Genomic DNA, 20,351 nt, shown 5'->3' with positions numbered 1-20,351 from the left:
TCTGGAGATATACTCGCACATCTAGACAGATTATCAGCGTGACGTAGTTAAGGAATATTACGTGTTTACAAGACCACTCAAAGGTCAAGACAAGCTTTTAAAATGTGCCAGACATCGCTGCTACATATGTAATACGAATTTATAATGTAAAGTCTAGTCCACACCCCCCCCCCCCCCCCCAATAACAAACCTAGTTCCCTCGTGTGACCTCTAGAGAGTGCTTACGTCCATCGTATCTGACTTGGGGTCACCTGTCAATCAATGAACTCAATGTGATGGGCTAAACAAATAAAAGGGGAAGGGAGTTGTTCATCTAGAAATATACCTGGTTACATTAGAGGTGTGGCTCTTGTAGTCCAGCCCCCCCCCCCTAATAAAGATTAACTACTAAGTAAACAAACTCAGTTCCCTCGAAAGGTGTGACCACTAGAGAGTGTCAATACGCTGACATTAAACCTACGTCCATCGTATCTGACTTGGGGTCACCTGTCAATCAATGAACTCAATGTGATGGGCTAAACAAATAAAAGGGGAAGGGAGTTGTTCATCTAGAAATATACCTGGTTAGATTAGAGGTGTGGCTCTTGTAGTCCAGCCTCCCACTAATAAAGATTAACTACTAAGTAAACAAACTCAGTTCCCTCGACAGGTGTGACCACTAGAGAGTGTCAATACGCTGACATTAAACCTACGTCCATCGTATCTGACTTGGGGTCACCTGTCAATCAATGAACTCAATGTGATGGGCTAAACAAATAAAAGGGGAAGGGAGTTGTTCATCTAGAAATATACCTGGTTAGATTAGAGGTGTGGCTCTTGTAGTCCAGCCTCCCCCTAATAAAGATTAACTACTAAGTAAACAAACTCAGTTCCCTCGACAGGTGTGACCACTAGAGAGTGTCAATACGCTGACATTAAACCTACGTCCATCGTATTTAACTTGTGGTTATCCACCCATAAAAAACTCAATGTGATGGACTAAACAAATAAAAGGGGGTGGGAGTTATTCATCTCTACCTCTGGAGATATACCCGCACAGCTAGACAGACGTCTGGTCAGCATGACGTAGTCAAGGAATGTAGCATTTTAACATGTTAACTAACTTACTCAAAGGTCAAGACAAATTGAAAAAAGTGCCAGCCATTGCTGCTCTGTATGTAAAGCGCATTTATGATGTAAAGTTTCATCTCTATTTATATTAAGTTATTAACACGCCTTGTCTTTATAATAAATGATGTTTGGTGCATATTCATAATGGCTCTATTGTTAAGCACATTATTTTGTTTTCATATAAACATTAATACATTCTATAACAGACAGTAATGGAACTAGGTCCACTTTATGCATATTAAATTATGTACTTTTTACTATCCGGTTTACTATCCGGTAGTGATATCTGACCGGAGCCGAATAGCACCGGATAGTAAAAAAATGCCGGATATTCGGCAGAAGCCGGAGCCGGAGGGACTATCCGGTGCACCCCTAATATATATATATGTATATTTTAATTATTTTTTTTGAGACAAAGGTGTTTTTTTTTTCAAAGCAGAAAAAAATCAATCAACTTAATTATAATTTCAATTAAGGGGAAGCATTAAATAAGTCAAGTGTTATAGTACACTCAGACACTCAGACAAGACAGATGTTTACATAAATATACAAATATTTGGTCTACAATATTTAAGCTTTTCATTATTATGCTGGCCTAAAAACACATTAAACATTAAACTGGTAGTAGATATGGTATCTCCAAATGAGTGCTTTTCATAGCTTTGTTTATGTTCAGGTTGTTGGTGCAGAATAAAATGATGGAGAATGGAATGACATTTAGAGATATTGAGGAACTGGAACAGGCGACCAGATTTCTACATGAAAATGGTAACAAATTATTTTTAAGTTTTCCTTTTCTAAAATGTTTAAAACAAAAATCAAATAAAACAAATTTTATTTTTCCTAAAAAAATGTTATGCATTATTTTGTTTTCAATTGAAGATATTCTCCCTTTTTTTCAGGGGTTCTTTTTCACTATGATGATCTTGCTTTACGAGATCTCTTCTTTTTGGATCCACAATGGCTATGTGACCAACTGGCTCGAGTCATCACTGTGAAAGAAATAAACAATTTTGCTCAAAGAGGTTAAATTGAGCTATATGTTTAAACTTGTTTCACTTAGCCTCATTTTACTTAACATCTAAATAATACTTTGGTTACTACCTCATTAACTATAACATCTACACATTAATCGAGCTTGTTCTAACACTGCTTGTCTTATCACAGGGGCTATGTCTTCACACTACTTGTATTATCACATGTGTTATGTCTTCACACTACTTGTCTTACCACAGGTGTCTTGTCTTTACACTACTTGTCTTATCACAGGTGTGATGCGTCTCAGCAACTTGGAGTTCCTGTTTAAATCTAACAGCTTCCAGCCAGAACATATTAAGGTTTATATAACAAGCCTGCTGAATAAGTTTGAAGTGGCTCTGCAGTTTGATGAGGAGTTCTTACTCTTGCCCTCACTACTACCAACTGAGATGGAAGTTCAGGAAATGGCCAGGAGAAAAAGTGATGTCAGGGTAAATCCAAAGAAATTTTCTTCCAATAAATTTTTAACGTGTGTTAATGTCTGTGTTTCATTTCTATAGTCATGTTTTATTGAAGCAGTTGACCAGAAACACCTTAATGTCCATGGAAGGTATTTTATTCTTTTGGATCATTCTTCTTGCCTTACTTCCTTACTAGTTGGATGAGCTTCACCAACCTACACCCTTCACCTATCCCTTAGTTTGTTGGACCACTAAAGATCTGTTGACCGTCTTTCTCCATTCCTTTCTGTCTTTTGATAGAATCTCTTTCAATGACAGGTCTGTCCATTCTTTTTTGTTGTCTTCCCATCACTTAGAGTTTTAGTTTGCGTTTTTTGACAGTAGCAGGTTATCATGGGGTTCAATTACTGAACTCTTAATCTCTACTTTTGTATGCAGTCTTAGTATGTGATACCTAGGATCTTATCATAGTAACAGTTTTGTTTGGCCGAGTGTCTATTTCTGGCAAATGAATTATTTGATGTACCAAATACTAAGAACAGTTTTATTTAAATACTTTCATGTTCGGTCAAGTTTTATTGACTTCCAATTTGCTGACCAGATACCCTTAAGGAAACCATCTGATGGCTGTGTTGGTCTGCCCAAAGAATCGCCAACTGTAGAAAGGAGAGTTGAATCTCTCATTCGATCTCTCAACACAGGTCAAGCATTGACTGAGGGCCCTCCAGGAATACTTCATGTTGGAAGCTCAACATTTTACACTGGATCTCAGGTACAGTTTCCAACATTGAAAGGGAAGTTATATACTGCCCTAATTTGTCCATTTCACAATATACAAAAATTGGTGTTTGTGTAGACCTCACTGTTTATCTTCTTATGTTATATATAAAATATAGTGACCAAACATTGACAAGTTATTATTATTTTTATGTTTGTTTACTACAAACATAATTGTTTCCTAGGTCTAATAGATTGGGCCATCTTTGTTTTCAAAACAAATAATTTAACAGTTTTTGTTTACTTTTAAGTAATTGCCCCTGGGATAGTTTATCTCCCTCTGTAGCCATCTCTTTGTCATGTTTTTCCTCTTCAGAATTCACTAATTGACCTATCCTGTGTACAGGAGGTAAGGTATAGACAGAGACATTTTCATTTGTGTAGCATGAAGCTTATTGTTTCAAAGCTGCATGCCGCCTCATTGTAGCTACAATACTCTATAGAGAGACGCTTTCTTAGTTTTTACATTTGGCCTTTCAATGTATATAGAAAAATTGAATGTTGATGTGGCGAAAAAAAAATCGTATGAGCTTCTCCCATTTTGTACTACACAGTGTTTAGAATTAACTTTTATTTTTAATTGTAGATGTTATAATCACTAGCATCACAATCATGCAAACAGCTTCCACATTCTGTCATCTATGTTCAATATTTGCTTTATCCATTTAGTTCCTTATGTCCATTTTATAACTCATTTTACCTGTGATATTAAAATAACATGTTCCCAGTATCTAAATTATTTGTACATATTTCAAGAGATGTTTACATGGTCATCTTTCATTACATATTTTTCATTATATATTTGTTATCACTTTTAAAAATAATAATGTCATATAAATATAGTTATAAAGACATTTTACCAGTTTTCATAACCTTTTTGTTAAGTATGTTTCTGCTTTAATTTCTTTAGATTAATAACATTGTGTACACAGGGACTAGTACAATTCAATTAAATCTAGATCTACAATGCAACCTTGTTATATATGTGGTCACAGCTGTGGTTCCAACAATTACACATGTTTATTTTCAATTTTGTGTGTGTTGATGTATGTGTGTACTTAGGGATAGAAAAAAGGGGTTAATTTTTTTTGAAGGGTTTGAACTTCACAGTATGTGATTTAGAGTTATAAAACTAGAAATGTTACACACACACACTGCACGCCCTCAATTTTAGCTTTAGGAAATTGACATTTTAAATATACCCGTACAGTGAACTGTAAAAGAAATTTTAGGAGTGTCTATAAAACTAGTAATAATAATAATCTTTATTATCCGTGAGAAAATTAGTCTTAAAATTTGTGCATAAAAAAATACATTATAACTATAGAAACAAAATATACATTTACACTAGTTTTTAAAATGTTACATGTGAAATGTTTACATTTGATCAATTCTATTCAACAATTTGATGGCCAGGGGAACATAGAAGTTTTTGTGTCACTTTGTCTTCTCTCATCTCTCTCTTGATCTCTCTTCTGTTTCATTTCTTTTTCCAGACATTTTTAAAATGTTTTTGTGCCATGTTCTTTTGTATTAACCTCCAGAATGCTTTTGGTATAATTCTCCAGTAATGTTCATTGATTTCTTTTCTTTTTTATTTTAGCTCATAATTTAGACTCTAACTCTGAATGCTATTTTGATCCAAATATAACCTATCAAAGAACGATAGGAAAAAAACACATAGAAAAAATGATACAAACTATCAATAAACATCAAGAAAGATTGCAAGAGATGTAAAGAACAAATTTCTTAACTGAATTCATTCAAATCCTATTTACTACAAAACTAGTCCTACAAAAAAACATTTTTAACAAAAACAAAATTTAAAAAATCTTTTTCTCAGTGAAAGTTATCAACTTGTCTGTTCTTAAGCAAGACTTCATTTCAATTTGTGAATTATTTCATGAATATTGCCAGGAGGAAAACATCTTATCTTCTTATATTATAAATTGCAGACATTCCTTCAAACAAAAAGATATTACATCCTATGTAATCAATCCATGTATCAATCTAGTTGTGCACTTTAATTAGGGACTTAACTCTACTAACCCATTGGTTTTCCTGGCTGATTCCATGCTCTAATTGCACCAAAATCGAAAGAGTTATTATAAAAATATGGAATATGAAATGTGCTTTCATCTTCGTGAGTAGTTTACTAGTTTGTCTTTTCGTGTTTGTAAATTATAGTTCAGTGTTTTACAGCTAATTTAATTTTTTAGTCTTCTTTCATGGAGTGTTTCTAAGTTTAGTGATATTATTAATGGTGTTATTCTAGTCACATCTGAATATTCATTGGTTATAAACCTCATGGTCAATATATTGTCACTAGTTCAGTAGAATTGAAACTATTTGACTCTGGTTGGTTTGTCTGAACAAACATTGAGAAGGTTACATTAAAACATTTGCTAAATCTAAATTACATTTCATGCACACCATCTTGAAGATTTATTGCTCCACATCTAAGTGAGTGAATATGCTTTTGTTACAAGCTGATGAGACTCTTAATTATGTATATATATATATAGTTCAGTGGCAATTAATTAGTTTTTCTTTTCCCTTTCAATGGCAATCTTTTCATTTTTCTTTTCTCTTTCAATGGCAATCTTTTCATTTTCTCTTTTTTCCTCCATAGCTAATCTTTCCTTTTCTTTTTCTCTTTCCATGGCTAATCTCTCCCTCTCCATCAACCTTTCTTGAACATATCTCCTTAGATCCTACAACCTCCCCTCTTCCTTCAATGCTGCTAGCTCAGCCTTGTCCGCCATTGTCTATTAACAATAGTCAAATAGTATCCTTTCGCTAGATCTAGACTTTTAATATCTCTACTGTCTGTTGACAGGAGATTAACTGTTTACATATGAATATGTGGGTTTTACCTTTACATTGGGCGCCACTTGTTGTGAGCTGATGAGACTCTTAATTATGCACAATATATATATATATATAGTAGATGATGACTACTTTAATGTTGAGAAACCATTAATAACATATCAATAATAACTTAGTTTACATTACCCCATCTTGGATTTTTCTTTTTCTCTAACCATTTCAACACGCATTCGCACCATTCCACATTCACGCTATGCTGCGCAAGTAACAGCTTTAAAAAATTATTTATGTTTTTCTTGACTTAGGTCAGACATGAGGTGGCCACTATTGCATCACTGAGAGAGTCTGGCAAATATCTGCTTCTAGCCATCAAACCTACCAGTAACCCAATCTTCTCTTGCTGCAGACTGTACTTCATGACCTACTTCCCTAGTGGCTTCTGGCCAAGACTGATCACTCGAATGTTAGGAGATCCTTCCATTTATTCCATTGTCAAAGAACTGTTTCTTGTTCCATCAGACTTGATCAAAAAAACACCAGAGGTTTGTTTTTCTATTCTATTTGTCAGTAGCATGAAAACAAAAGGGAGGCAATGTTAGGTGAACAAAAACAACTATACTTCATAATAAAAAAAATGATTAAATAACAAAAATGTAATAGAAGATTACTCTTTTTTTTTTTTTTTTTTTTACTTATAGTTGTATCACATTCAATTCTTTTATGACATTATAAACATATGTAAGGTGGAGATGGCAGTTTTCTTGAATGAGATCCATATCAATTTGTAAGAACATATAATGAATGGATTGGTGACTGTAGAAGAAAAGAAATGTGTATGGTATCAAACAAGATACAAGTCTACTCCTTTGAGAATACTAGATTTTTTTGTAATATAAAACTATGCTTCTATTTCCTTGTTTCTGATTATATGACAGTTTAATATCTATTAGGAATATCTTGGATTAAAAAAAAATTATATAATTCATGAACTCTCTGGACATAGACATTCAACTGTCAAAACAAACATGAAGTTTATATACAAATTACAAGTCTCATACTAGCTCTTACCTTACTTGTTCCATAAGATTCTGTTGACTCAACAGGTCAAGTGTTTAACTGACAGAGACCCAGAGTGGCGATGCTGGCAAACTGGTTTAGAATTGTTCTACATGGGATTTGAAATGCTGAGAATTAGAGAAGTCTTTTTCTCTGCTCACTCCTTTTTCTGTGATTACAGGTGAGAGGACTCTCACTCATATGTCTGGGATTTATTTCTGTAAGAAACAAATAATAAACTGATCTTCATAAATATGTGTTTATATTTCCAGTAAGTGTAGAATAAAGTGCAGCATTGACAACGAATGGTCTCTTCTGGATGTTGACAACAGTAAGATATTAGAGATAATATTCCCGACAGATTCATTGCGGTTTCATGTCACTAATAAAGATGGACCACAGTTACAGGTATTAAACAAGAAGATTTGTGGTTGTTTCAGAATATTAGAATCTATTTCAAACATTGATCAATATTCAAATGTTATTAACCTTTATCAGAAATTTTTTTTTTAAATGTCTCCTAGGTAAAGTTTTACAACTCTTAACTGCTTTTCACTTGCATTTCATTTTTGAGACTCTCTTTTTCAAAGAGACTTCTAAATGTCAAATGCTTGTTTTTGTTCATATATATTTAAATATATAATTTACTTAGTAAATGTATATTTCCTTCTAGAACCTTGACAATTCCAAGCCCTCTAGTACTATCTACAGAGAGGAAGTAGCTACAACAAAACTGTTGGTGAAAATTGTGGAGCATGTTGACAATTTGTTGCAGGTTAGTCATTTAGTATTGTACTGAATCATTTTTTTAAATAACATTTGTATACTTTCAAGATGTTCCCACGATAAAAGTAGCGGCAATGAAGTTCACAACTTTGAAAATGTATTCTTTTGAACTGCCTTTAAGAGCTAATACAGCAAATCATTTCAGAAGGCTGTTACTGTCAATAGTCCTAGTCACTTAGTTGCAACATTTTCAGTAACATAAATAGTCATCTTACAGAACTTCAATTTAAAGCATAAACAAATTGTAATTAGACAAAACTTATCTTTAAGAACACAGAACTTCAATTTCAAAAGTAGACAATTTGTAATTAGACAAAATTTATCTTTAAGAACACAGAACTTCAATTTTAAGAGCTAATACAGCAAATCATATCAGAAGGCTGTTACTGTCAATAATCCTAGTCACTTAGATGCAACAATTTCAGTAACATAAATAGTCAACTTACAGAACTTCAATTGAAAGCATAGACAAATTGTAATTAGACAAAATTTTTCTTTAAGAACATGCTCACATAGCACATATAATTTTTTTTTTAACATTCAGGATTGGTATCCAGATATTGGAGAACTTCGATTTAGTCAAAATGTTGAAGGTCGCTACCTTGTGACTCGAATAGTTCCTTGTCCTCAGTGTTTGAATGTTGAAGTAACTCGTCAAAAAAGTTTTCATCAGGATCAAAACTCTTGGTACATTTTGAACCCCGACTTGCCAGATTTATGTTTTCCTGTTGTGATTCCAGAGAGCAACAGTCAAAATCATTTTGTGAGAGATAGAAGTAATACAACTATTGGCTGCTCAAGAACTGTGATTGAGGAACCAGTATTAGAACCACTTGTAACCAGACCAAGGTTGGCATTATTTGTCTGATTTACTCTGAATTAATGTTTCGCTTTTTTACAGTGCATGCCGCTGGTTACTTAAGAAGTCAGAATAGATCAAAATATAAATTCCAAAGTTTTTTGAAGAGTTTTATTAGAAGTTTTTTTCTTTTCATAAGTTTTTATATTTAACAAAAAAAATAGTTCCTTTTTTTAAAATGATAAGCTTTAGTTTTATATGACTGTTTTCAATTATTTTTTTTTTCAATGTATTTCTTTAAGAACCTTAACCGAAGGTCAGGCATTTATCTATAACAAAGGAAGTCCTGATGGAGAGCCAGTTATCTTCTCTTGGCTCATTGAGCGCTGCATGTTGGATGCGCTGGAGGGTGTTGATGCTGTTTGTCCAAGGCATGGTTCCATTTCTCCAATTTATCTAATGGGGAGAGAAGGAGTCACCCACCAACTGTTTCTGGCTCCTGACACAGTCAGTTTGTTTTTTCTAGTAGATTAAAAAAGTGTTGCTTTTTAAATATCAGGTTGAAATGATCAGAATGTAGAAGAGAAACTATTTTAAATTTCAGCTTCAAATTCTTTGAAAACATTCTGATTGACAAAGCAATCATTCATGAAAGTTTAAGTTTAATATTTCTATTCCAGGTTTTCCAAGATCAAAGTCAAACTATATTATTGCCTGCATTCACACAGCTTGATATAGGGAAAGATTGTCTGGGGAAGGGAAATTTTGGTGAAGTTCACCCAGGGTTACTTTTTTCTAAAGTAAGTTAATACATTTCATTTTAATAAAATATTAGAAAAAATGTAACCATTAAAAATTTTTGTTGGCTTTCACAATAAAATTTCTTTCAGTGTTCTTTTTGTTTTATGAATATCATTACTTTAAAATGTATTCTTTTCTTTGACTATAGGATAATAGAAACCCAGAACAAGTGGCTGTGAAAATTTTGTTTAAACAAGTTCAGACAAGGAAAGATATTAAAAAGGTTTTGAGATGATAGTTTTATTAGTTCTATACTATTTTGTATATTCTAGTTAACTGAGAAGTATTTATCAGGCAGTCTTCTTATTTTTTTAAAATAGCAATTTATGTATAATTTTATACAAAATGCTTTTTATTAAACATTTTGATAACGCAAACACAACATTTTTTTTTGTTTACTTTCTAGGGATTCCATACATTTCTAGAGAAAGCTTGCCATGCCTACCTGACAGCCAGACAGGAAGTATCAATCCTGAGTCAGCTAGAACATCCAAATATAGTTCCTCTCATAGCTCTTCATTTGAAGCCTCTGTCCCTAGTGTTGGCTCTGGCCCCACATGGCTCCCTGGATGCTAAACTCTCACAGATGAACAAGCTTGGAGAATTTTTTCCATTATTTGTTATTAAAGATATAATTTTACAGGTCAGTGAAATGATGGATCGTAATGGATAAAGAAGCAAAAGAAAAAAAAAACTTGAAAAAAAAAACAACAAAGCTTATATTAAGTGTATTAGTATTAATTAGTTTGGATCAACATGTAATTAAATTTGTAATAGAGCTAGACAAAACAATAATAAATCTGCGATTAGAATTTTTTTTTCTGTTTTTGTTTAGCACAATTTCATGCTTTTAGCTTTCTCAATGTGCTATGATCTTATCACTTGTCTGAACCATTTGGGAAGGGGGGGGGGGTTGAAAGATTTAGGTAAATGTTACCATGATCGCTTTTTAATTGCATTTTTATAAAAAAAAGTAGTACAACTTGAATTCAAACTTGGGGGTTCAAGCCTCCTCAAGCCAATACATTAGTCCCTATGCCAGCAAAGAGCTTATGAAAATAGAATGGTTTATAATTATTTATAGTTACTTTCAAACTTTTTCCTAATTCTCTACAAAGAGTATAAAGGGGACTTATTCAACTTATACCACCAAGGACAATTTTGTTCCCTTTATTTGATACCATGCCCTATGATCCTATCACTTGTCTGGACCAGTTGGCAAGGGGTAGTGGGGAGAATGAAGGGAGTATCTGGGTGATCACTTTTTAAATGTATTTATTTAAAAAAATGAATTTGAACTGGAGGGCTAAGGCCTTCTCAGCCTCGTTAAGCCAACACACTAACCACTGGGCCAGGGAGCTGCTTTTAAAAAAAATGTTTTATAGTTATTTACAAACTTTTCTCTGTACAAACAATAAAGAGGACTAGTTCAACTTACAGTAAAATTTCTTTCTCTTGTTCAAGAAACCAGACAAAATTATTAATTACCAATAGTTAGTTAACTAAGTATTTTTATTGATTCTTGTGTTTCCAGGTAAAAGAAAATTAATTAGTGATCAAAGTTTTATAACAAATTTGTAATTTATTTTGTTGCCAGGTTTCTAAGGCCTTGAGTTATCTTCATTCTCACAATATTATATACAGAGATCTGAAAGCTGAGAATGTTTTAGTTTGGGAATTACCTCCATCAGGTAAGATTTGTTAAATAGATTCATGTGATTTATGCCTTTCAATTAATGAATCAAACTTTTAGCTTGCCAAGAATGCTGGTAGATGTAGTAGTTTTGTTTAAAAATTTAGGCCGTTTCTAAGTTTATATGCTGTGATAGGTACCTAACAAATTTTGGAGAAAATTTAAGTCATTTTTCTAGCTGTATGACGTTCTCATTAACAATGGACCTTTGAAGCATCATGCACATATTATCAACATCATAACATCCTCTGATCCCTAAAACCTAAATCTTAAAAGGCACTTTACTTTACTTATGAACTTATAGAACTATTATGAAATTGTAAAATGGATTGTTGACTGATGGTGTTATTTTTAAGGAACCAGAGAAACTTCATTGTTCTATATAACTCCAACAGATACCTTTGCATCCTTTTTTTTTCTTTTAAAAATGACCATTCTGTTTTAGCACAGAAACTTTTGTTGTTCAGCTTTGTTTTGTTTTGATCTAGGAGGAGAAAGAATATTTGCACCATTCACTTTCTGGGTTTATGTGTTGTATGTTTTCTTTTTAGATTCTCCCCCTCGTAAGGGTGTAAACCTCAAGTTGGCAGACTATGGCATTAGCAGATCTGTTCTCCCCACAGGAACTAAAGGCTTTGGTGGTACACCACCATTTATTGCCCCTGAAATATTACAGCATGCAGGAAAGGGAACTTATACTACAAAGGTTTTTTGTTGTTCTTTTCTGTTACATTTGATCTCTAGAATTTATAAGCTTGAAAAAGTAGAAACATGAAATTTTATTCATCCTTAGTTACATTTTCTCATGTAGCATTTATTTAAAAAAATAAGAATGTAACAGTTGTGTAATTTCAACTATTTGTTTTTTAAATTGTGCAGGTTGATGTTTTCTCCTTTGGTATGTTCATGTTTGAGTTATTGACTTGTAGGATCCCATTCAATCAGTTGAATAATTTAAACAACTTGATATGTCAGGGTGAACGACCCAGTCTGACAGTTCAGGTAAAGTTGTTTTGTTGTTGTTGTTTTGTTTATTACATTTTTGTTTCCTTTTTTTTTTATTTCTAGCAAGTTCTTAGCGAGGTTCTTTAGATGACTCCTTTATCTTTTTCCTTGTTATTAGACATTTTCTGCTTTGTATATTTTAATGTCTTTCAATCAAATCCTCTTCGTCTATTGTTTAATGTTTCATTGTACTTAGTTATAAATATTATTATTTAAATATTGTTAGCATTTGTCAAAGTTTTGCTTTTTTTCTCAGGACACTAATGATTTATCTTGCTAGTGACCAGGGCCAACCACTTGTTTTAAATATTTTCAAAAAGCTAAAATGTTATCAAATTGCATTAACATTTTTAAAATGTTTTATGTATATTATTTTCCTTAAATCAGAACTGTAGTCTTTCCTATTTAACACATCAGGTGTAATGATTTTTTATTGTAATTCCATCAAATGATTTTTTTCTCCAGGAAGCTGAACGGTGGCCTACTTACATCCTAGATCTCATGGCTCTATGCTGGTCACAGGATCCAGATCAACGTCCAACTATGGAAGGGGTTGTGGGTATTGCAAAGTCTCCACAGTTTTGTCACTTGCTAGATGTTGTCTCATTAGGTCCAGATGTTGCCATCTATTCAGCTTGCTGTATTACACAGAAAAACTCTCATCTTGTTCATGGCAAGCAAAATTTTTTATTGAACTTTCTACTGGCAGTATTTTATTTTCCTTATAATAGTTTGCTTCAAGAAAATAATATGAAATCAAAATAAAGATGCATTTCAAATAAGTCTTTATAGAGTCATGACATTTGTTTTAATCAATACTTCTATATTATTCATTTAGTATTGTACATGTTTTATTTCTTGTGTTGCTTTGTGTTTTTTTTTTCCATTTTATTTTAAGCTGATTGTTTCAGAAAATGAAAAAAAAAATTAATAAAATAATTTTTAACACTGGGCATTGTCATGGAAATCAAATTATGTTTATACTATATTTAACATTTCAAAATATATTTACTGTAATAATGAACTTCTTCTCTAGATATTATACCCAATGTGCCAAGCCCAACAATGTCTGAGCAGATGATGAACACTGAAGTCAGCAGCTCATGTCAACTGTCACAGATTTGGTTAAGCTCTGGCCTGCAAGGGAAGAATGCCATTGAAATGTTTACATTCAATCAAGCCCAGAAAGTGGACAGTTACAGGGTAAATGTGTTCTCATTGAAACATCCAAAAAAGGAGTCTTAAAAAAAAAAAAAAATCTCATAAACAGATTGATATTTAAATTATTGTTACCTTTGTTGTTCTCCACTTCCATTTCAACCATTTCTCTATTTATTTGTTAGTAGCACTAACATATTTTATTCAACATTATGCTCTTGAAATATGTCATGGCCTAGGCCCACTTCATTTTAATTTCAACAGCTTATATAGCTACTTTTTCTACACAACATTTTATATTTATAAAGCTTAAAGCGTAATACATCATCTCTTGGTAAATAGAAGTAAAGATCAAATTTATTTACTTGAGTTGGACACACTTTTTAAAAAATTACTGAGGATTTACTTAAATTTTCTTTAAACCATCATAATTATTATAAGTTCATTTTTCATTATATTATCTATATTTATTAATGCTGGTCCATGAACTTTCTACAGACTTTGTCACTTCCAGGTCAACGTATAATAGCTATGTGTGCGCTTGGCGATGTTGTCTGGTGTATTGACAGTCAAGGCCTCATTCAACTAATCCAGTAAGCCTCATTTTCTTCTATGCAAATTTAAATGTTTACACCTAGCATAATAAAATATTATTGAACATTTTTACCCTCAAGTATAGGTATGAAAATCTTTTCGAAATGATTATTTGTATGGATGGTTACTGAAGATCTTCAAACCAAAGTATCTTAAGGACGCTAACAAAAATGTTTATACCAGAGTTATTTGTTTCTTTAATAACCTACTTATTATTTTTTTAACAAAATGGAAAGTATTTTCCTTTATTACTAAACCAGCACTGAATGTCTGAGTGATATCCAGGAGATTCAGCTACCAATGGACTCATTCACCAATAAGATCTTGAATATTGTATCTGTCCACCCTTTACCTTCTCATGGATTTGTTCTGATTGTGTCTGCTGATGGAACTCTATTTCAATGTAACATACCTGGGCAGGCTGTCAGGCTGGAGGAAAGGGCTGTGGAAATTTACAAAGTTGAGACTTGTTACTCATCCGCCTTAGTTCATACCACTGACAGGTAGAGTAACAAACACTTCTCATAGTATTATAGATTATTTAGTTCTTATCAGTGACAGGTTTAGTTATAGTTTATATTACAAACATCTGTTTCCCAATGAGGAGGCATGGTGGAGGAGGGGTAAATCACTCGGCTTCCAAAGCAAGAGGTCTCGAGTTCAAATTCCAGTGAAATATGAGATTTTGAACTTGAGGATTTTTAGGATGTCCCTGATTTCTAATGGGTTGCTGACGTACTCTAAAGAAGTAAAAGCAGTTGGTCTTTGTGCTGGCTGCATGATCCCCTTGTTAACCATCAGCCATAAAAACAGATGAGTTTTTTATCATCTGTCCCCAAAGCTAGGGGTACCTAAAAGCTAAGGTACGAATGAAAAACAATAATTGAAACAATTTTTTTTATAATGAGAGAATATAAAATAATAAAAATTATATTTTTTGATAAATTTTTAAATAAATTTATACTTTTGAGATTTTGAAATATTTTTTGATATTCTAAATACAATTAATAAAAAAACAATACAAACTAATTTAATTAAATACCTACAAAACCAGTATCAATAGCCACTGCTCTTCAAAAAAAAAGGAAAATCAAAATTTGAAATATGTTTGTATTTCATTTGAATCAATGAGATGAATTAATTACCCAATGTTTTCATCTTTTGTTACTCTCTAGATGTGAACTCTGGTTAGGTCAAAGTAACGGTGGTGTTTCTGTATGGAACATTCAAACAAAAGCTCTGGAATATTGTTTAAGTCATGGTTCCAAAATAGTCAGGGCAACATCATCATCTTCGGTTGCTTTTTTAGTGACTTCCTCCAGCTTTGAAATGCACTGTACCAATGTTTGGTCTTATAATTACCCAGGTAAATAAAAATTACAATAAACAGAATTAGTTTTTCCCTTTGTTTTCCTCATTTATTTTTAAGTCCCACTTTTTCAAATGTGAAGAGGAAAACTATTCTTATTCTCATGTCAACCTAACCTTTTTGTTAAGTACACACATCAGGAAAAGTTACCATGTTACTATTGCTTTTGTGCTGTTCATTTGTTTATCAGATTTAGACCTCAGAAACTAAAAGCACTATTGATAAAACAACCTCTCTATTGCATGTATTATGCTTGAAATGGATGCAGTGTCTACTTACTGTTTTAAGAAAGCAAATCTTTTTGTCTTCAAATTAAATATTTAAACCATTTTTCCCTACACATAAATCATTTTAAAACAAGATTTAAAAGTTGTTTTACAGTATATATAACATAGTATATACCTTTAGTCTAGTAGTCCAAGGCATGTAATCATTAGGCAAACAAAAGACTGTTTTATTTTCAAAGACAGATGTGTGTAACATAAAGTGAAGTAATTGAAAAAAAACAACATAAATGTAGGTGCAGCTACTACTTCTGGTCTTCTGCAAGTGTGCAATTTTAATTTTCTTTTCAGATTAGAATAATAATCATTTGTATTAAAAAGCATACTTTTTTTATAAAATTATGTTTTTATTCTAATTATTATTATTATTATTATTATTAGATATCATTGGAACTTTGCTTATTTTTTTTCTTCTCCAAAAGTGCGTTATAGTTCATTAATTCCTAATAAGGGTTGAACATTTGAAGGGAAGAACTGACAGCTAATAGTGTATCACCTATAAGTGGAATATTTTATGTACAAATGAAATATTGTCAATAATAATATCATTGGGGTACATTACAATTACTAAATACTAAATTGTGGTACTTGTTTCCTTTTTTTTTTTTGTATTGATTACAACTTAGGCTCTATAATATGCTTGTGGAATACTAAAAGCAGAATGATTGTCAAAAAGTTGGATTGTTATCAGATTGTGTCAACAGTAGACTCTCCTGTCCTGGCCACGTCTGAACATTTTGAATGTAAGTTTTAATAATAATTTTTATATACTGTGGGGAGTGATAAGAACATAACAAACATAAACACAATGTTTAAATTTTCTTCTTGAATGCAGTGAAGTATGTGGCTTATCTAGCTCAATGAGGAGCGAGTTCCAAACCTTTGATCCATGCCCTGGTAAAGCCCAAAAACTGTAACTTTTGAGGGGAAAATGCAGCACAACTAGATAAAAATATGAAGTTTTCTGAAATGATTAAATGATGATAAATTTAATTCTTTGGTCCCAGTAAAACATTGTTTGTGTTCAAGTGTTGCCTCACTCACAATATTAGCATGTTATCTACTTCACTTGAATGGAATGTCGGATTTCAACAATAAAAAAACTTGAAATGGCTGAATTGTGAGTGTAATGTTAACAAGCACATGTTTCTTCCTGTACAATAATTCAATGTAATAATCATCATTCATTGGCCTCCTTCAGTCGTAGAACGACTATGGTTCATCTCGCACACTTCCTCTTGTGGCTGTGGAGCCCTATTTTGGAGAGACACTACCATCCACAAATATCGCAGGTTAAGGTGGCTTTTCCTTGGTGGTTGAGGAGCTGGCCATTTTTCGCATTGTCTGTTTTTCTTCCAGGGCTGAGGCCCATGTTCTTTCGCTATCCATAGACTTCTTGGTCACTGTCTCTCTCCATCTGGTGTGGTCTAGAGCTATGTCTTCCCAATGGTCAGTATTGATGTTCACTGTTGACTAGAACAACAGTTTAAATTAATTTTTCATATCCCCCTAATATTTTTAGCTAAAAAGCTAAAAATATAAATTCCCACTTTTGTACTTATGTAATGCCTTAATAATGATAAAAATAATCTTTATTGTCCATAAGGAAATTTGTCTTATAATTTGGGCATTGACTTGACACCAAGCTTTAAATTCAAATATTGTTCTATATTCCAAATGAAACACTTATTAAATGTGAAGTTTTGGCAAGTAAATGTTTGTTTGGTACTAATTTATATTATGATATATAATATTTGAAAAATTGTCTTTTAAAAACTTTTTTAATCAGGTGGACAGGTATGCGCATTATCAGCCATCGACTGCTATTTGTATGTGGGAACTACTCGTGGTACCATCCTTGTCACTGAGGCAGTCACACTTATTCCCTTGTGTCTGTTTGCTTGCCATGCCAAGCAGGACTTCTACATCAAGTTTATCCTTCCCTTGTTGTCTCCCTGTTCAGAGTCAAACGGTGAGCCTGAAAATGTGGATAAAAAAGAAAACGATGTGCTGCAAAGAAGAGTCCCAGCAGTTGTGACAGTTGGTAGTGGATATACTAACTTACTGAAGGTAAAATGAAGTCTTGGTTCTGGGTCTTAAATATATTTTCATTCTTAAGCCATTTTACATTATTTTAAATAAAAAGAATTGTTTTGCTAATTCTCTGAAAAAAAAAGTTTTGTTTTTTACTTGTCATTATCCCATTAACCCTTTAAACTAGTTCTTTTAGAATGAAGCTCTAGCTAACCTCACGTCACTGTGGCACTATTTTCTTTTTAAAATCATCACACTCAACTTTAGTCTGATTTCCCTGACTAGGTGTATTTCATTATTTCTCAGGTGTTCCACCCAACTTTAGATGCTATACCAGCAATGAAGTCTGATTATCTGCTGCATTCATTGCCAACTACTGCCTCTCAGATTAATCCTTATGCAAATCACAAGTTTATGTTAGTCTGGAATGCAGTGGACTGGGAGCATTATTAATCCCAAGAGTGATCACCAATGAAATCTATACATAAACTTTGTTAGTTTTTGTTTTCCTTTTCAAGTGCAGTAAGAAATCTATAAGAAATGTATCACTTGAACACAATTGACAGTTCTGTGAACAAATGTGTATACCGGTACCTGAGTTTTGGAATGAAGCTAGTCACTATCAATTTGTGTAGATGTTGTTTTCAAGTTCTCAACGGAATAATAAGGTTTTTTTCTTTGTTAGTGGATTAGCCTTTTGATGTTTATTTTTTTATATAGAAGATCTGAGAAATATAAAAACAAACTTGTTTTTTTACATCACTAGTTGAATTTTAAAAATTTGTATACCATTGATAGTTCTGTTGTTTGCCATATTATTGCTTCTATTGTTATTTTGTTTTATTTATTTTATCCAGGTCTGTTATAAATTTTGATTATTTCTGTCAGACCAAGACTTGGTCTGTGTCAATTTGACAATATAGGTCTTGTCTGGGCCTCCTGAAACGCAGCACTTTTCCTAAATCTTTGTAATCAAAGACAATGCCTTATCATAATAAAACTGTGGACTATACATTCCTTTTAACTTTGTTGTTTGATAACTCTTTTATTATACAAGGTTTTCTTACAGAATGTTTTATTCAAGCTGTCTCACATTACTTGAAACTCGTTTTATTAACACAAAAATTGTCCACTGGTTAGATCACAGGCTATCAATCATAACACTCCAACCCCATAAACTTGTGCCAGTGAAATATTCTTTAGCCAATGTATTTATCATTCATTACTTATTTCTCAAATCTTTCCACTGGCTAGAAGCTTGGTGGTGAGTGTAAAGATGATAGCATTACAGTGTTTAGCACAAGCATCTTTTTTATATAAGTATATATTAGTATTTCATTATCTTGTATGAAAAAAACAAACATTTGTAAATGACAATATTGTCCTTTTTTTGGTTTAAGTATTAGGAATTGTTATTTTTGTAATGTGTGTGTTGTAATTATTGACTTAATTATACTGAAGATAATTGATGTGATAAATATAAATGACTCAAGCAAATATGTATATATATTATAATTATGCATTTTTCTATTCCCAAGTCTTAAGATGTAGTTGTTTTGTTCTTGTTATTTGTTCAGCAGCTATGAAATTTTCATTTTTAAAAACACTGTAGACAGCATCAAGAACTTGAATGTTAGTACATAGTGAAACTATTTTACAAGAATACATTTCATTGATGTTCAGTATTAGCATTGATTTATATGCTTGTCAAAATTATATGGTATTTTGAGAAATATATTAATACCCCTGTTTGTTTGTTTTTCAAATATAATTTTTATTACATAATTTCGAATTGATACAACTGTATCTCACCAACTGTCAAATTTGAAAAAGCAATTTCATTTGAAAGACCAAATATCATATCAATTGCTTGCTGCATTATTCATAGACAAAATCTAGTAGCTAAATATCTAAAGTTGGACTTCTTCAGTTGTAGAACTATGGTTAATCTTATAGAACCAAGAAGATAAAAGCCTGGGCATTATTTATGGTCAGAACTATTGCTGTCCACACAGCAATCTCTTCTCACCATGCAGCTGATGTGTCCTAAGGAACAGCAAATATCCAATAGTTTGCCATCAGCAGGTTGTTAGCACTGTGTTCCACAAGCTGCCTATGGGTCACTAGCTCCTGATTTTGAAATTTTCAACTCCAGTTAAATCATCAAAGTCTTGACCAGTTTCAATCCTTTGAAGAAATGAATTATATACTTTTAAAAAAAAAGTTTTTTGGAAGATAACACATTGTCTATAGTTATATCCTATTGAAATTTTTCCTTTTGATAACAGAAATCTTAGATGTGTAGACTAGTATGATTTATGGAGGTTTTAAAAATCTTCTTGAATTGATTAAATCTCTAACTTTGTTATAAGTTCTCATTGCAATTGCAATTGTTGATCACTTCTACCTTGCAAGAAAAAATTTAGCTTTACATGTAATGGCACAAACAGGAGCAAAACAACCTCAGAGATAGTTTTAATTATTTAAAAGCAGAGTTGTCCCATCTAGCCTAATCTCAATTGGCTGGGATAAAATAATTTGAAGTTTTACAGAAGGAGAGATTCTGTACTTTTTACTGTCTACTCACATTTGGTTGATGCTAGTATATTTCTGAGGG

At 32.3% G+C, this 20,351-nt stretch overlaps 1 protein-coding gene across 8 annotated transcripts in view; it reads left to right on the top strand.

The window, feature by feature from the left end:
• The window catches only part of LOC106054811 (leucine-rich repeat serine/threonine-protein kinase 1-like), a 42,629-nt gene extending 23,144 nt beyond the window's left edge, over window positions 1-19,485 (top strand). For 7 of the 8 annotated variants that reach the window (XM_056020397.1, XM_013210895.2, XM_056020392.1 and 4 more), the window contains 25 exons: window positions 1,787-1,878; window positions 2,013-2,135; window positions 2,380-2,579; window positions 3,151-3,321; window positions 3,643-3,675; window positions 6,461-6,697; window positions 7,259-7,392; window positions 7,484-7,619; window positions 7,885-7,986; window positions 8,542-8,846; window positions 9,099-9,303; window positions 9,477-9,596; window positions 9,746-9,820; window positions 10,004-10,240; window positions 11,195-11,288; window positions 11,842-11,996; window positions 12,170-12,292; window positions 12,761-12,968; window positions 13,332-13,498; window positions 13,952-14,046; window positions 14,308-14,550; window positions 15,223-15,413; window positions 16,327-16,443; window positions 17,490-17,770; window positions 18,041-19,485. In XM_056020397.1, coding sequence (XP_055876372.1) covers window positions 1,787-1,878; window positions 2,013-2,135; window positions 2,380-2,579; window positions 3,151-3,321; window positions 3,643-3,675; window positions 6,461-6,697; window positions 7,259-7,392; window positions 7,484-7,619; window positions 7,885-7,986; window positions 8,542-8,846; window positions 9,099-9,303; window positions 9,477-9,596; window positions 9,746-9,820; window positions 10,004-10,240; window positions 11,195-11,288; window positions 11,842-11,996; window positions 12,170-12,292; window positions 12,761-12,968; window positions 13,332-13,498; window positions 13,952-14,046; window positions 14,308-14,550; window positions 15,223-15,413; window positions 16,327-16,443; window positions 17,490-17,770; window positions 18,041-18,187 — 3,991 coding nt within the window. In that variant the 3' untranslated portion in view covers window positions 18,188-19,485. The remainder of the gene's footprint in view (window positions 1-1,786; window positions 1,879-2,012; window positions 2,136-2,379; window positions 2,580-3,150; window positions 3,322-3,642; window positions 3,676-6,460; window positions 6,698-7,258; window positions 7,393-7,483; window positions 7,620-7,884; window positions 7,987-8,541; window positions 8,847-9,098; window positions 9,304-9,476; window positions 9,597-9,745; window positions 9,821-10,003; window positions 10,241-11,194; window positions 11,289-11,841; window positions 11,997-12,169; window positions 12,293-12,760; window positions 12,969-13,331; window positions 13,499-13,951; window positions 14,047-14,307; window positions 14,551-15,222; window positions 15,414-16,326; window positions 16,444-17,489; window positions 17,771-18,040) is intronic. The other variant, XM_056020398.1, reaches the window with a different exon arrangement.
• Window positions 19,486-20,351: the final 866 nt, after the last annotated feature.

This window comes from Biomphalaria glabrata, chromosome 2 (assembly GCF_947242115.1).
Source record: "Biomphalaria glabrata chromosome 2, xgBioGlab47.1, whole genome shotgun sequence".
NCBI lineage: Eukaryota > Metazoa > Mollusca > Gastropoda > Planorbidae > Biomphalaria > Biomphalaria glabrata.
This window is presented reverse-complemented; position numbering and strand designations above follow the sequence as displayed.